General features: G+C 57.6%; 1 protein-coding gene across 1 annotated transcript; it reads left to right on the top strand.

The window, feature by feature from the left end:
- The first annotated feature begins 6 nt into the window (after positions 1-6).
- On the top strand, positions 7-1,797 carry LOC114487880 (BOS complex subunit NCLN-like). Its single transcript, XM_028500491.1, has 6 exons — positions 7-64; positions 145-183; positions 252-415; positions 1,312-1,365; positions 1,460-1,538; positions 1,652-1,797. The coding sequence occupies exons 2-6, from the start codon at positions 160-162 to the stop codon at positions 1,706-1,708; spliced, it is 378 nt and encodes a 125-aa protein (XP_028356292.1). The 5' UTR covers positions 7-64; positions 145-159; the 3' UTR covers positions 1,709-1,797.
- The last annotated feature ends 15,418 nt before the right edge of the window (positions 1,798-17,215 follow it).

Here is a 17,215-nt window from a genome sequence, read left to right as displayed (position 1 = left end):
GACCCGAAACACGAGGCTGATCGCCGAGGCCCTGACCCGTGTCATCTACAACCTGACGGAGAAGGTGAGCCGCCGCCCGCAAGCCCGCCGCCCGCCCGGCCGCGGCAGGTCTGGACTCAGCCCCATGCCCTCCTCTCTCCGCAGGGGACGCCCCCGGACATGCCAGTCTTCACGGAGCAGATGGTAACAGGCGGGCAGGGGGGGCCAGAGGGGTGGGGGCAGGTCCCGTGACCACAGCCGCTTGCCCGCAGCAGATCCAGCAGGAGCAGCTGGACTCGGTGATGGACTGGCTGACCACCCAGCCGCGGGCCGCCCAGCTGGTGGGCAAGGACGGCACCTTCCTCAGCACGTTGGAGCACTACCTCAGCCGCTACCTGAAGGAGGTCAGGCCACACCACGTCAAGGCCGACAAGCGGTGAGGCCGGGCCCCGCCCCGCCAGCCAGCGGGTGGGCTCTTCTAGGGCCTTCCTCCCCCCAGGGCCAGATGGAGCAGACAGAAACACTGGACGAAAAATAAACACGATAAGTGAGAGGTGCAGGTGCCCCGTTAAACGAGTTGCAGGTGAACCACGAATTGTCTCAGTGTAAGTATAGCCCACGCAGTGTCTGGGACATACTTACACCGAAAGCCCATTTTTTTCTGTATCTGCAGTCCTCGTAGGACCGAAGCCCTGTGTTTTATGTGGCGGCCCTGTACTCCCAGCTACCCTTTGTGGACCTTTTGTGTTCTGGGCCTCGGGTGACTCGTACCCCAGGTCTCCTCCTGCCCTCGGGATGCTCTTCCCCACCGCAGGCCTCCTGAGTTTTGTCTTCTTTCTGTTCAGTGCTCCCATGCTCCCTGGTTGGTCCGAGCAAGGACCGAGGAGGGGTGTCTGGGGGATCCACAGGCAGGAGACATCCCCCCGGAAAGCTTGGTGCCCCTCGCTGGCTCTCCACCTTCCTCCCAACTCTTGGCGCTCCAGGGAGAGCAAGCTCTTGAATAGAAGAAGAAACTGAGGCTCAGAGTGGACCCACAGCTGTGGAGCTGGGGGCCTCCAATTCCTAGGCTGTGGTCGTTCTCCCTCTATAGAAAGGCTTCCCAGACCAGATAATTTCCACAGTTACCACACTTTGTTTTAGAGGGTACACCCCAGAAAGCAACAGGAAAGACAGTTGAGAATAGAGGACGGTCCTTCCCCAGGAGGGACAATGGCAGCCTTGTGCAGGCACACACCTGGGGTGCCCCCTTCCCCCGCCACGTTCCTAGGCTGGTGGGACCTCCGGTGGCCCTGCTATCAGGGTGAGCCTGCTGAGAAAGCGCTCTCTCACCAGGGACCCTGAGTTTGTCTTCTACGACCAGCTGAAGCAGGTGATGAACGCCTACAGGTGCGCACCCTGGGTCACCGTCCAGGGGACTGGGTCCTCGGGACAGCTGGGGAGCAGCCCGCTGACCCACCCCGCCGCCCCCTCCCCTCCCCAGGGTCAAGCCGGCCATTTTCGACCTGCTTCTGGCCGTCTGCATCGGTGCCTACCTCGGGATGGCCTACACGGCGGTCCAGGTGAGCAGGGGACTGGGGGAGGCGAGGCCTCTCAGGAGACCCCTTGGGCGGCCCGAGGGCCTTCCTGTTGGCGGGGTCGCCCGACCTCACTGGAGCCCTCCCGCTGCCCCCAGCACTTCGACCTCCTGTACAAAACAGTTCAGAGACTGCTGAAGGCCAAGACGCAGTGACGCGGCTGCTCGGCGCCGGCAGGAGGGCAGGGCCTTGCCCCTCGGCGGCTGTAACCCTGAATTACAGAGCTTTTCTGTGTTGCTCTTGAGGATTTGGGGGCGTCTTTCTCTTGTTTATCCTTTGAGCTCCCTCGGAGGAGTGCTGGTGGAGGTCTGGTCTGGGGCCTGGCCGCAGACTCGGGGACAGACGTGTGGATGAGCCCCTGCCCTGGAGTCGGCCCCGTGGCCCTCGGGGCGTGTAAGCCACGCCAGGAAAGAGGAACCGTGCCCAGCTCAGCCTCGGCCTCACCCCGGCCCGTGATGCTGGCCGTGGACCTGGTGGTCGCAGGCCGACAGGGTCAGGGCCGGGCCACCCCCGTGCCGGCTCTGCGTCTGACCTCGAGGCTGTCCCCACCCTCTCCGTCGACCCGGGTACTCCCTTCCCTCCCGTCTGGAGAGGGTGGCGCCGCCTCTGGGTCTCTGGGTTCTGGCCGCCCCCTCGCAGCCTGTGCCGTCACCCAGCCGGCCCTGGGACGCGACTCCCCTGAGCCCCCTTGGGCGGCTGGCGCCTTGAACACCTGGCAGCCTCCCCAGGGGCCCTTGCGCTGCTCAACCTGCTTCGCGCTGCCTCTGCCCCTCCTGCCCCTGCCCCGGACTCTTGAGGCTCCGCGCTCAGCCTGTCCCCCTGCGGAGCCTCCAGGGCGGGGGGGGGCAGCCCCTCTGCCCCTTTGCCTGGGCCTTGGTTTCCTGATATGCAAGGAGGAGGATGCTTTCGGGGGGGAGTGGGCACCCCCCCACCCCAGGAGGAGACGTGACCATGGGAGCAGCTCTTCCTGGGACCCTGAGGGGGCGGGTCCGGGCCTGAGCCCCACAAACCAGGTGCCTGGTGGGGCCTGAGCCGCTCGGAAGGGGTGGAGCGGGCAGGGCTGGGACTGACCTCAGGGAGACCCAGGTGTTCAGATTCATTAGCAATACAGCCAGTTAAGTGTTGAGTGCTGGGGGGCCAGGGTCCAGGAGAGGGGACTCCAGGGGCCTCCTGGCCACCAGGGAGGGCCCACCTGCCTTCCGGTCCTGAGGGGCCTGGAGGGGCTGGGGACTGGCTCGCTCCCAAAGCCGCCCGACGCTCACTGGAGGGAACGGGCTCCTGGGGGCTCCTGGCTCGGCTGACCGTCCGGTCAGGCCTGGGAGGGGCAGGCGTGGAGGCTGCAGGTCCTCTGTCTCGTCCCACCCTCTCCCTGCCCGGTGGCCCGTCTCCCCCAAAGACTGTTTACTGAGTGCCCCGCCACCTGTGGGGTGGGCACGGGCCCGGCCCATCCTATCCTTCCCCACCTGTGAGTGTTTGAGTTGTGGACGAGCCGTGGTTGCCGCGTGAGCGTCCTTCCTCCCCAGGGCGCATGGTCAGGATCGCTGACCAGTTGGAGCTCAGGATGCTTGTGGGACGCGGCTGGACGATCAGAAATAAAGCCATAATGAATGACAGCCTTGCGTGTCCTGTCCTGTCGGGGGCCGGGCCCTCGGTTCAGTCCTGCCCACCTGAACGTGGTTTGCATTTCCCCGGGGGGTGGGGGGGCCTGGTGCCCATATAAAGAGCAGGGTCAGCATCCCTCCTGCCCCCAGCTGAGACCACCACCACTCCCCACTGCAAAGTGGGGGTACAAACCAGCTCAGAGCTGATGGGACAGTGGGGCATGTTCCTTTCCTGCGGTGGCTGTACCACGAACTCGGTGTCTCAAAACAGCAGGGATTTGTCGTGTCCCAGCTCTGGATGCTGTGAGGGTGAGGCTCCCAGGTCTGTCCCGGCTTCTGGTCTCTGTGTCGCGTGGCCGTCTTTTCTGTCTTCTCTCATAAGGATGCGTCTTTGGGTTTAGGGCTCATCCTACTCCAGCAGGACTGCATGCCAACTAGTCACATCTGCAAAGGCCCTATTTCTCCATAAGACCATAAGTCTGAAGTTCCGCGTGGACGTGAAATTTGGAGGGACATCGTTCAAGCTGATGCAGGGGTGCAGTGGCTGTGTGAAGGCCACGCCCACTGGTCAGGCGCCGCCCCCCGCCCCGCCCCCCTTCCGCAGACCAGGCTCCGGGAAGGGCCTGGCTGGGCTGTGGTGCCCGGTGCAGCTCAACACAGGGGTTCTGGCGTCGGGCTCTCTGCTCTGGGCCTGGGAGCTCCCGAGGGTCTGCCTTGAACAAAGCCCTGCCCTCAGGAGCTTGGGTTCTGGGGGTGGGGGAGGATACACACAGTACAGAGACGTATGCTGCGGGGACATGAAGCCACAGGCGACGGAGGCAGTGCGGGGGGTGCAGTTTGGACGAGGCATCGGGGGAGCCAAGGGAGCGGGCTGTGGGATCGTTTATCCCAGGGAGGTGGGACCCTGGGGGCCTGTGGGCAGAGGAGGGGGCGGGGCCTGACTCAGGTGCTCACAGGCGCCCTCTGCTGGCGGCTGCGGGGAAGACAGACGGGGGAGGGCGCCAGGCGCCGAGGACTGTGCTTGTCCAGGTCGGGGCACAGGAGGGGAGGAGTGGGCTGGGTTCCCCGAGCCCAGACGAGGGGCTAAGAGGGTGCTCCTAGGACCGTGTGGGCCAGGCCGCAGGGGGCTGCTCAAGTTGCCTTAGTGACGCCCCTAGTCAGGGTCAGGGTCACAGCCCCCTCTCCTCAGACCCTCCTCTCCTTCCCCCACTGCCCTCCCCCACCCCGCCCCCCACCGCCCTGAGGCTGGAAGGTGGCTCTGGCCCCAGCACGGACTCATGTAAAAAACCCCCCACGTCTCAGGGGCAAAGCCAGCCCCTCATCTCCTCATTTCAACACAGGTTGATATTTCTTCCTCGTTTTCCACAAAACTGTTCCATTGACTGTAGCCAAGAAAAGGAAAATCGCAACAACACCGGCCCGGCGGACAGAGACAGCCACCATCTACATGCTGGAGCCTTATCCTGTCCCCACACCCCCGGGTACGTGGGTGTGTGTACACGTATGTACCCGAAACCTCGTTCTGGAATTGAGGTTCATGTATAAAAATGGTTTAAGTGTTTCTCTCTGTAAGCATAGTGGACAGGCACCCATGAAGCTATCCCACATGGAGGGCGTGGTGTGTGTATCGTCCCGAGCGCCCCCGCCTCCCCTTGCACCCCCTCCCTCCGCCCTCCTCCTCCCCAGGCGCCCGGTGGTCCTGTCACTACAGATCAGTCTTGTTCGACTGTGAAGTCAACCAGTATTTCCCCACCTCCCCGCCACGTGCCAGGTACCGTGCGGGGGCCCGCAGCTGCTGCCGCCAGAGACCGTGGGGCTCGCGGTCCTCTGGGAAAGACGGATAAGTAAAAATAACGCCCGGTGGACATGAGGGGGGCTCTTGAGTGAAATCGGGATGACAGGACAGTGGTCCAGGCAGAGGGCACAGCCCGTGCAAAGGCCCTGGGGCAGTACCATGCCTGCTGTGTTGCAGGACCAGCGAAGAGGAAGCCCGTGTGTATGCAGCAGAGTGAGGGAGGGGGAGAGAGGGAGGAGGGGAGGGCAGGGAGGCCCCCAGGACGTTGGTGGGCGTTTGCATTCTGCTCTCAGTGTGATGGGGAGCTGTAGGGAGGGGTGGGCTGAGGAGAGGAGGGATGTGGAGAGGTCACTGGCTCCCAGGGGACAGTTATGAAGATGACCGCGTTCCTTGGGCTCCCTCAGTGGCCATGAGCGTCACCCGAGGTCCCCATCAACCCTGGGCAGCAGCAAACGATTTGGGCAAAGGTGTCCTCCAGCGAGGGCATTGCACCCCCCACGGGGACCCCCAGGGGGTCACATCCAGTGGCTTTGATCTCTTCCCAGGGGTCTTTGTTTTAAGGCTGTAAAACAGTAGGAGCGTCCCATGAAACCGCCTCGGTCCCTCCCCCTTCTGCACAGAGGCACCATCCACTGTCTGTAACTTTGTCATTCTTTTAAAAACGTTTACCTGCACATTTATGGATCCAGGGACAATATTCAGCATTGCTTGGTGTGTGGCCTACACACCTTATATGGGTGGCATCGTGCCGTCCCTCTCTTGCATTAACTCTTGCTTTGGTATCTCCCACTTACACCCCACACCCCTTTTCCCTGCTGTGTAGTATTCTACCCTCAGAAGACACCACAACTTACCCACCCGGCACCCTGCTGATGGACATACCATCGCAAGCCTTCATAGGTGCCTCTTGGGAGGGAGCTGGTTAACCAGAGGTCAGAGAACTGTGGCTCATGGCTGCGTCCGGCCCGCTCCCTGTCTTTGTAAGTAAAGCTTTATTGGCACACGGCCACACCCACCAGACTGTGTATGGTCCATGGTTACTTTCTCACCAGGGACCCACCAACCCCCAAGTGCTTACCTTTTACGGCTCTTTCCAGGAAAATCTGCGGCCCCCAATCTGCCCTCTGGTTTTTCTCCTTTCTCATCGTGGGAAAACTTTGGCCGCTACCAGAGCAGAGTGACTCTGTGGTCCTTTTGCAGGGGGCATACATCCTTGGCTTCTTTCGACATTTCAGTCTCAGTTCTGAGAGTTACTGCTGATTTTAATCGCCGTTTGACCTACAGCAGGTCCAGAGGAAATCAAGCCGGGGTGGGGGGAAAGGGGGCAGGTGGGCCATTGCAGGAACCGTGAATGAAGTGGGAGTGTCATTCCTGAGTGCAGTGTGATGTAGTGTCTGCCGGGCATCTCACCGGAGAGTCACTGTTTCCCCCTTTGTGATTAATAAGCAATTTGCAGGGAGGTCCTTCAGTCTCTGCAAATACCGCTCCTCCTCCAGGTCACCCCACAGTGTCAGCGCCCACTGACGATTCCTGCCCAAAACCAGGACCCTGGTGCCCAACGGGGACCCTCCTTCCATCCCTCCTTCTAAAGGTACAGGTCAGGATCACATACCTGCTTTTATGTCCAATTTACAGAGAGCAAAAGGGAAATCCAGGCAGGTGAAGCATCTTGCCTTGAGGTCGCGTGGCGAAAGGGCACAGCTGGCATTCAGACAGGTTTTTTTAATTAAAAAGAAAAAAAGCCTTATTGAGATATATTCACATACCATAAAATTTACCCTTTTAAAGTGTATAGTTCAGTGGGTTTTAGTACATTCACAGAGACGTGCATCCATCACCTCTATCTAATTCCAGAACGTTCCATCACCCCAAAAGGCAACTCCGTCCCCATGAGCAGTCACCCCCATCCCCTCCCCCAGCCCCTGGCAACCACGAACCCACTCTCTGTCTCTGTGGATTTGCCTGTTCTGGACGTTTCACAGAAACGGAATCCTACAATATAGAAACCCACGCAGTTTTGATGGCAAGTTACTGGATCACACTGAGGCTGGCTCATTCAGAAAAGAGAATTTATTCATGTCTTTCTCATTCTAACTTGGGGGGAACAAAAACCCCTGACGACTCTGGCATTCCACATGGCGTGCACCCAGCCCCTCTTGTTCCCAAGCTCAAATTCCCAGGGCAAGAAGCCCTGTGGGGCAGGTGTCCACTCCTGTGGCGAAAGGGTGGGGGGGAGGGGCCACGGCTGGATCTCTATTCCTGTTTCCAGCCCCTCCTTCCTTCCTTCCCCTTCTCCAGGCTTTCTCAGGGTTGGCCAAGCTGTGCTTCAGACCTCCCCCTCCCCGACCCTGTCCTGTCCAGGGAGTGGGGTTTGCTGAAAGAGGGAACAGGGAGGGGTTGGTCCAATGAGGAATGATTTCCCATCCCTGAAGCCAAATGGTGAGGACCAGGGAGGATCCGGGGTCCCTGAAGGAAAGTGGATGGACAGCTCCTTCCCAAGAGAGGGAAGGCAGTGGAGTTGGGGGCACTGAGAACTGGAGAGCTCTGGCTGCTTTATGTCCTTAGATTTGTAAATGTGGCAGGCATCTGGGGCAGGGGGGGACGGCGGTGTAGTGTTTCTGGGGGACGCATCCTGAGCCCCTAGGCCCTTGTAGGATGGGCCTAGGGCTTCAACCCCCTGGAATGTGCCAGAAGAGCTGTACACAGCCTGGGCAGTGAGGGTCTTTGAGGCATGGAGGGGGCAGAGCCAAAGGGCACCAGGGTCTAAGGGGACGGGGTGCGGCTGACCATCACCCAGGAGGACACTCAGGCTGGCTGTGCAGAGACCACCGAAGGGAAGGGGCCACCGGCACAGGGCAGCTCCAGGCCGGGCCCCTCGCCCCACTTGCTGACTCTGCCCCGCTGGCTGACCAATAACCCCCAAGCAGAGGGGGGCAAGGCAGGGACTCCGAAAGGACATTTCCCTTCATGGGCTCAGCCCTCTTCATGCCCGCACCCTATGAAATGAGAGTCTTGCTAGTAAAAGTCAAGACGGGAACGCAGTGGATGTCTCTTCATAACTTTGCTGCCCTTACCTGGAGGCAGAGTCCCAGGCCACACCTCAGACCTGCAGGATCGGGATCTGCATTCCTGGCGGGATGCCCAGGTGGTCTCGTGCACATCTGAGAGGTGCCAGCCGGGACTCTGCCCCCTGACCCCAACCTGGCCCCTCTGCTGAGGTAAGCACCTTACCTGTCCACATCCGCAGTCCTCGCCTGGGGCAGTTCTGCCCCCAGGGGACCCTGGGCCGTGTCTGGGGACATCTGTGGTGGCCACAACTGGGAGTGCTCCTGGCACCGAGTGGGTGGGGCAAGGATGCTGCTCAGCCACCCACAGAGGGTGACCTGATCCCAAATGTAGACAGTTTTCCTTTAAGATAAATTTATTTAAGTTTGGGTAATTATTTTGAGAAACCCTGTTCTGGGAGATGAACACTAAGCAAGTGCAAAGGTCCTGGGGCAGGTTTTTGACGATAGATCCAGAGAGCCAGGCAACTTGCCAGAAACCTCCCAGCCCCGGATCCCCCAACAGGCTCTGTTCCCACCCTCATTGCCTTTTAAGTAACAGCCCAAACCGTGGGCCTCCTGCCATGATGCCAATGTGACAAGGTTTCCTCTGGCTGATAATAAATCAGAGAGTCGGCCTCGAGGGCTTTAAATGCTTTCAGGCACACAGCCTCAGTTTTCTCTGCCATGACCTTTTCCCTGATACGGCTGAGGTGTGTCAGGGAATAAACTCCAGGGATGAGTATTGTTCAGGATGTGGGATGCTGAATTTAAGTTCCCGGAGGTCAGACTCAAGCTAGACTGGGCTCTTCCCCTCAGTGGAAGAAAGAGGCTGAGAAAAATGCCTCTTTGACTCACAGGAGAGCTGGTGGGGTTTTATTTTTATTCTTTTAAACGACTCTCCCGGCACATCAGAGGGCCACAGGGCTTCAAGCATCCTGTCTCCATGGAGACAGAGCCTGTCTCCAGCCTGGCTCCACAAGCCCAGCCTGGGGCTGAGCTGAGAACCAGGGGCTGGGCAAGGCCAAGGGGTGGAATGTTCTAAGAGGACGCTGGACCCCTCACCCGGGCTCTGCTACTCCCCCAGTCCTGACGTCCTGCTCCTGTCTGGGGGTGGGCAGGTGGCTTCTGGTAACAGTCATGATAATAGCCATTTATTGAATGATAAAGATGTCCCAGGCGCTATGCTGAGCCTCACCTATTAGCTCACTGAATCCATGCCAGGGGCTTCACCCTCTTAATCTCACTTGGCAAATAAGGAAATGGAAGCTTGGCTGTGTAAAGCGTGGGAAAGACGGTGTGGGATCACGGGAAGCGTGTGGGTTCTGGAGTCCAGCTGGCTGGGTTCAAATCCCAGTATTCTCACTGTGTGACTTTGCCCAAGTGACTTGACCTCTCTGGGCCTGTTTCCCCCTCTGTAAAGTGGGTATGGGAACAATACTTACCTCTTATGTTTGCTATGAGGGTGAGTTTGCCCGGGGAGCAAAGTCTAAGGGGGGGGTGCCAAAAAACATCATCAAGATAAAGATTATTTTAATGCAATAATTTTTTCTTTTTTTTTTTTTGAAGATCTGGGTTGTGTTATTTATTTATTTTTATAATTTTATTTATTTTATTTATTTATTTTTGGCTGCGTTGGGTCTTCGTTGCTGCGCGCGGGCTTTCTCTAGTTGCAGCGAGCGGGGGCTACTCTTTGTTGCAGTGCGCAGGTTTCTCATTGCGGTGGCTTCTCTTGTTGCAGAGCACGGGCTCTAGGCGCGCGGGCTTAGTTGCTCCGCGGCATGTGGGATCTTCCCGGACCAGGGCTCAAACCTGTGTCCCCTGCATTGGCAGGTGGATTCCTAACCCCTGCACCACCAGGGCAGTCCAATGCAATAATTGAAAAAAAAACTAAAAATAATGCTGAAAAAATCCATGGTGAACAAAATGTCAACATTTTAAATAGAATCAGAATTACTGAGGTTTCCTTTGGCTCAGTATGGCACTGTTACTGATCCTGTTTTTATTTTAAAATAAAAACAAAGAAAATAAATTTAAAATGAAGCCCGTGTTGGTAGACTGCCCCCAGTGGCTGTGTGGTGCTCTTTCTCTTACAACCACTGATCCCTGTTTCTCCAACCCTGCCTCAGGGCCTTTGCACTTGCCGCTTCAGTCTCATCTTTGCTTGAAGGCCATCCTCTCTAAGTCTTCCCTGAATTTGCCTCCTAAAGCCATCCCTCCACTTCTGTTTCCTCCATTGCATTGATGACAGTGTAAAATATCTGGTTTATTTGTCTGTACCCACCCCAGGCATTTGCTGTGTGGATCAAATGGGTTCATACATGTCAAGCACTTAGCACAGAGCCTGGCGCCTGGAAAGAGCTATGTGGCTTATCAATAAACAAGTAAGTATATAGCAAGTTAGAATTAATTACATTAAAACGAGTATAAATGCTATGGAGGAAAAAGGAAGCCTGAGAAAGGAAATAATGGTAGCTGAACGATTTTTGATCAGGTGGAAGAGAAAGTGATGGGAGATTGAAAGAGTGAGCCATGCACCATTTGGGGGAAGGGAATTTCAGGCACAGCCAGTGCAAAGGCCCGGGGGCAGGACCATGCCTGTTGTGTTGGAGAAACAGCCAGGAGGCCCATGTGTCTGGAGCAGAGGGAGCGAGGGGGAGAGAGGGAGGAGGGGAGGGCAGGGAAGGGACAGGGCAGGTTGTGCATGGCCTTGTGGGCTGCAGGAAGGACTGGGGTTTTAATTTGGGGACATCTTTGGAGAGTTTTTTTTTTTTGAAGTATAGTTGATTTACAGTGTTGTGTTAGTTTCAGGTGTACAGCAAAGTGGTTTGGTTTTATATATATATGTATTCTTTTTCAGGTTCTTTTTTTAATATCTTTTCTTAAAATTAATTAATTATATTATTTATTTATTTATGGCTGCGTTGGGTATTTGTTGCTGCGCACAGGTTTTTCTCTAGTTGCGGCGAGCGGGGGCTAATTGTTGTGGTGCGCGTGCTTCTCATTGCGGGGGCTTCTCATTGCGGAGCATGGGCTCTAGGCACATGGGCTTCACTAGTTGTGGCTCGTGGCTCTGTTGCTCCGCGGCATGTGGGATCTTCCCGTACCAGGGCTTGAACCCGTGTCCCCTGCATTGGCAGGTGGCTTCTTTACCAATGCGCCACGAGGGAAGTCCCTTTTCTCAGATTCTTTTCCATTATAGGTTATTACAAGATATTGAATATAGTTTCCTGTGCTCTACAATGGGTCCTTGTTGTTTATCTCTTTTATATATAGTAGTGTGTATCTGTTAATCCCAAACTCCTAATTTACAACACCCCCTTCCCCTTTGGTAACCATAAGTTTGTTTCCCATGTCTGTGAGTCTATTTCTGTTTTCCAAATAAGTTCATTTGTATCATTTATTTTAGATTCCACATCTAAGTGATATCATATGATATTTGTTTTTCTCTGTCTGACTCACTTCACTTAGTACGATAATCTCTAGGTCCATCCATGTTACTGCAAATGGCATTATTTCATTCTGTTTTTTATGACAGTAGTATTCTGGTGTGTGTGTGTGTGTATATGTATATATATATATATATATATGTATATATATATATATACACACATACACACACTGGGGTAGCTCTATTTTTAGTTTTCTGAGGAGCCTCCATACTGTTCTCCATAGTGGCTGCACAAATTGACATTCCCACCAACAGTGTAGGAGGGTTCCCTTCTCTTCACACCCTCTGCAGCATTTATTGTTTGTAGGCTTTTTGATGGTGGCCATTCCGACCTGTGTGAGGTGATACCTCCTTGTGGTTTTGATGGAGAGTTTTAAGCAGGGTTGACATGATGCCCATAGAGCACTTGGCCCAAATGCGTCCATATCCTTCGAAATATTTTGGACAGTATGTGCACATGGCAAGTGTGACAGAAAGTGTTGCTGTTGCTATAACACAATGATTGCTATTTCTAATTCATAAGTTACAAACTTAAAGCTGTGCTGAGCGCAGTGCCTAGCACATAGTATTATCAAAGTGCTCTTTCTTGTTGCTGTTATTATTATTATTCATGATTGTATACTTAAGCATTCCAAGGACAGCCCTGTAAATGCCAAGTAAGCACCGTATAGAACTGTGCGCTACTTTTAGTGTTTTTCCTGCTGTTATCAGTGGGAGGAGCCCGTGCCACCTGGGGGCCTGGTCTGTCCTGCCTAAAGCTTCGCCGTCACCTACCCAGAAAGCAGGGGCTGCGGGCCCGGTGGACTCAGTTTACCGGCCCGGACTGGGCGCCGGGATGCGGGATGTGGGATTCAGGATGTTCCAAGTGCAATGTGGGATGCGCGATTCGGGGTGCGCGATGAGCGCGGATGCGGGATGCGGGATGCGGGATGGGTGATGCGCGCGGGGGGCGCCGCCTCGGCGAGGCGCACTCCGGCCGCCAGGGGCCGCTGCGGAGCCGCCCTTTTGTGGTCCTGATGCTGGAGCGAGCGGGCGCGCGGAGGAGGGAGGAGGGCGCGGGGACGGGGCGGGAGAGAGGCGGGAGGCGGCGTCCGTCGCTCCAGCTGCGAGTCCGCCCGCCGCCCGCCGCCGCCGCCGCCCGCCCGCCGCCCGCCCCCGCCGCCGCCGCCGCCGCCGCCGCCGCCGCCGGCTCGGTCCCGCGCCCGCCGCCCGCCTTCGCCCGCCATGGCCCGCCTAACGGAGAGCGAGGCGCGCCGGCAGCAGCAGCAGCTCCTGCAGCCGCGGCCCTCGCCAGTGGGCAGCAGCGGGCCCGAGCCCCCCGGGGGGCAGCCCGACGGCATGAAGGACCTGGACGCCATCAAGCTCTTCGTGGGCCAGATCCCGCGCAACCTGGACGAGAAGGACCTCAAGCCGCTCTTCGAGCAGTTCGGCCGCATCTATGAGCTCACGGTGCTCAAAGACCCCTACACGGGCATGCACAAAGGTGGGCACCCGGCCCCCTCCCTCCCCTCCCCTCTCCTCCCTCGGCCTCCCCACCCCACCTTCCGGCATCTTCTCCCCCCGCACCAACCCTCCTCTCCTCACCTCCTCCCTCTGCCACGGCAGACTGTGTTCTTCTACCTCCCACACCTTCTTATCAACTGCTCTTTGAATGACAGAAAACCCTTGGATGACCTGGGTACATTCCCCTCTGCTGGAGACATGAATTAGAAATGGCTTCAAAGTTGCTCAGAACTGGACTTTTTTTCTATGTCTGTGGTGAGTGATTAGTAAAAGCCTCTTTGAAAATCTTGCATGCTAAGTCACCTCGTCCATACTCCATGAGGAAAAAAAAAAAAAGGAAGGAAACTTCAAGGACTTGAATTTGTTCATTTATTGAAGGACCAGAATAGGTTATTAAGAATGTTCTTGTTATAGATACTCCTTTGGTGGACCTTTGAAATGAGGAGGGTGTGACAGATTGTATTTTACAAAAATGGCTACAACAATATTTTAGGTCCCACATGCTCTTCTAAACTCTACCACTTCCCCATTAATACCTCCTGGAGTCTATATCCCTTCCTCCTGAAACTGGGCAGACCTTTGTACATGCCGCAATGGATGGAATGTGGTAGAAGTGACAGTATATGACTTCCAAGGCTAGGTCAAAAAAGGTAATATGACTTCTACCTGACTTTCTCTCTCTCTCTCTCCCTCTCATTCCCTCTAGACCCCCACCCCTTCCTCCCTCCCTCACCCACTCTTTCCTGCCCCTTTGCTCGGGGAGCTGCCTGAACACTGCCACCCCTCCCTGCCGCCCCCCCTCTCCATTCATTCGGCCTCTCCAGGCCCCGTCGGGGAAGTTTGCACCTCTGGACTCCATTGCTTTGGTCATTTTCACAAAGCCAGGCCGGTGGGGCAGGTCCAGCCGGCCACGGGGGACACGGATGCCCAGGATCCCGGGCTAATCGGTAACTACAAAGAAAGCGGGGTGGGGGGCTGGGGTGCAGGCAGCTAAGCCAGTCAGGGGGTGCACCAGCCTCGGGTGGTTAAAAGGCTACCGTTTGCCCTCCCCCCTGCCCACCCTCTCTGTCTGGAGCAGCATCCCCCCTCCATTTCTCTATGCCCCCCCCCCCAATGCCGCCTCCACCTTTGGCTCAAGTTAAAACTGGCCAAGCCTGTTAGCAGTGTGTTGAAGGCTGAGGCCAGAGACGATGAGCCTGGACCGTCCATCTGGCAGAGCCCAGATCCTGGGGTGGATGAGGAGGCGTGGGCGACCTGTGAGCCCAGCGGGGGAGGCAGGTGGGGTGGGGAGGCCTGCCCGCCTCCCTGCCACCTGATTCTCTGATGGCATGCTGGGAGGGGGTGCCAGGGACTGTGGCCCCAGCCCTGGGCTCTGATCACGGCCCAGTATCCGAATGGGGGTGGCCCTGACAGTTCTTCCGGCAGGGGCTCGGAACTGCGGCTGGGGATGGTAGAGGCTTTGTGCTGACACCCCAGGTGAGACCCTGGAGGGGTCTTGGGGGTGGATCAGGTCCCATGACCTATTTCAGGCCCCATTCATGCCTATCCTCCCTTCAGTGTGGCAGGCATGGTAAGCATGAATACGTGTTTGTTGAATGAATGGATGAATGAACGAGTGAATGAATCAATGAATGATGGGTCGGGGCAGGCCACAGGGAGGGTCTGGTGGGTTGGAGCCCAGGCCTGCCACTTCAGCTAGACCCTCCAGCCGGTACCCTGGGGGAGGAAAGCAACTCTTCCCATCCCCCACCTCTTTTTCAAATCCAGCCATCACCAAAAAAAAAAAAAAGGGCCTGGAAAATCTAACTTCTCCCTGTGGACTAGGAGGGCAGAGGGCTTGCTCTCCTCCAGGCTAAGGGGTCCGCGGCTGTACGGAGGGCTCTTTCCACAGCCCTCACCCCCTGGTGTGTCCGAAGGGCCCTTTTCTAGAAAGATTCTGGTGGGGTGGGGGAGTGTCCACGTGGCCCCCCCCAAATGTTGAATGGAAAGGCTGTCGGTGAGCTCTGGGTCAGGGAGACAGATGGGGTACGGGGAGAAGGAGACACCCGGTGGCCCTCCCCTATTTTCTCATTTTTAAATCTCTCCTGGAGACCCCTGCCGCCCCCCGCAGCGTGGGAAGGTGAGGGAGAAACTGTGGCTGGATTTTCACCTGGTCAGAGCCTCAGTTTACCTGCTGTTAACACAGCAGGGTCTCATGAGTGTGGGTGGGGTTATTTTTTTCTGGCTGGAGAATGTTGGGATGGGGGCATCTCAGGGTGTTTCCCATTTGCGATCTTTCCTTGGAGGGTGAAAATTAGGAAGCTGGGTGTCCATGACACCTGGCCCTCAACCTCCACTTTGCAGGAGACTTGGGTCGGGCTGAGCCCTGGATGCAGGGCCTGGGGGTATGGGGGGTGGGGGTCTTCCCCTTCTATTCCCCCCACCCCAATACCATCAGGACCCGAATGGTTCCCCCTCCTGATCCCACTTATGCTGGGCCTGGCAGGACCTTACCTGTGGATGGGATCTGGGGGGAGCTGAAGGCCAGCAGCTGGGATCGAGGCCTGTTTGTGGGGCTCAGCTGTGTGACCTCTGGCCAGTGACTGCCCCTCTCTGGGCCTCAGCCAAAGGGAAGTGGAAGGATGGCTGGGAGGTTGTGGTGTGGGGGTGAGCTCCAGGCCCCTCCTGCCAACACGTCTCTGGTTTCGTTTCTGGGGAGCCTACAGGGTGCAGGGTGCCTGCTGGGGGTGCTGGCTGAGAGCCATGGGGTGGGAGTGTGGACCCCGGGTTGTGGAGAGAAATCCCCTGAGAGCTTTCTGGGCTGCCGGAGGCTGGGCACCAGGGGAGCTGAACGGGCCGGAGTGAGGTGAAGTGAAAACACCCGTTGTGGTCCCCGTGACCCCAGCACCCAGTGGGAGAAGGACCATCCAGTATCGCATTATTCTTATGATCACCATCGCACCCTTAATTTTCACATGTGGGCCTGTTTGATGCCCAGTGAAGGGATCATCACTCCCATGGGCTTGTGAACACCTGTGCATTTCATCCAGAAGGGAAACTGAAGCTGGAGGGGCAAATACTGGGTCCCAAGGACCGACCAGAGCTGCCCCCCAGCTGTCACCCACCTGTCTCCCTCCCAGGCCAGAAGAAGCAGAAGTATATCTGTGTGGTGAAGGGGCGACAGTGTCCCCCAAGCTGAGGATGAGGACCCCCCCACCGCGGTGGTGTTGGGGGGGAGGGGAGGGGGCGGGGCTGTGACATCTGACAGCCGTGGCCAAGGGTGGGGGGTAGGGGCACTCCATCTCCTACGGGCCTGTGCTGGGACCAGGAGAAAGGCAGGGAGTCCAGCCGGGTCCTTGGGCTCTGGGGATGGGGCAGTGTTGCGGGGAGAAGGCAGGGCGGGAAGTGAAGATTCCTCAGGAGCAGGGCAGGCCCCTGGGTGCTGGCTTTTTTTGTTTTTAAGAGAGAGAGATGGAGACCGAGGTGGAGAGACACAGCAAGAGCAGAGAAGGAGAGAGATACACAGAGACGGAGGGAGGGAGAGACCCAGGGAGCCTCCCCGAGACCCCCCTCCCCCCAACACAGGAAGAGGCTGAGAGAGGGCAGGAGTGGGGCAGAGCTGGAGAGGCGGGGGCAGGGAGGCCACGAGACCTTCCCCCCGCCCAGATCGGCGCCCCATCCAGAGAAAGGAGGCCTCCCCGGGCGCTCCCAGCCCAGCCCGGGGCTCAGGCCAGGCACTGGGGGGGCTCCCACTGGCCAGTGTCCAGTCATCACCCTTCCAGTCACCTGCTGGGGGACAGGCCCCCTCTGGGACCCTCCCTCCGAAGGCGCTGGGTGCACGTGGGGTCCCCCGAGGTGCCTGGTGTGGCTCGGGCCGTCCCTCTCCCGATCGGGCTGAATATTAATACCCAACCTGCCCGGGGCAGGCGCCTGCCAAAGGGCTCGTCCGCTGCCGCGCGGCCCCCATTTATGGTAATCACATATATATTTGCATGTTAATGACAATATTTGTCTTAAAGCGGAGGTTGTGAGGGGGGCCGGTGCAGGTGGAGGGGGCGGGTCGGGGGCCTACGGTTTCCATGGGAGCACCAGCTGCTCGGCTGGCGGCAGGGGGGAGGCTGGAGCACGCCGCGATTGAGGCGTGAGATTCCGAGTGTGACGTGCCAGCCCCAGGGAGACGGCGGGCTGGGCGGCCGGCAGGCGCTGCCTGGCGGGGGGGACGGAGGGAGGGGACAGCGGCGGGGGGCTGGGGAGAGCCACCAGGGCTGGCTGTGTGGCTTCGAGCCAGG

Source organism: Physeter macrocephalus, chromosome 2 (genome assembly GCF_002837175.3).
Source record: "Physeter macrocephalus isolate SW-GA chromosome 2, ASM283717v5, whole genome shotgun sequence".
Classification (NCBI taxonomy): Eukaryota; Metazoa; Chordata; class Mammalia; order Artiodactyla; family Physeteridae; genus Physeter; species Physeter macrocephalus.
Note: the sequence above shows the minus strand (reverse complement) of the source record. Positions and strands in the feature narration are given on the sequence as shown.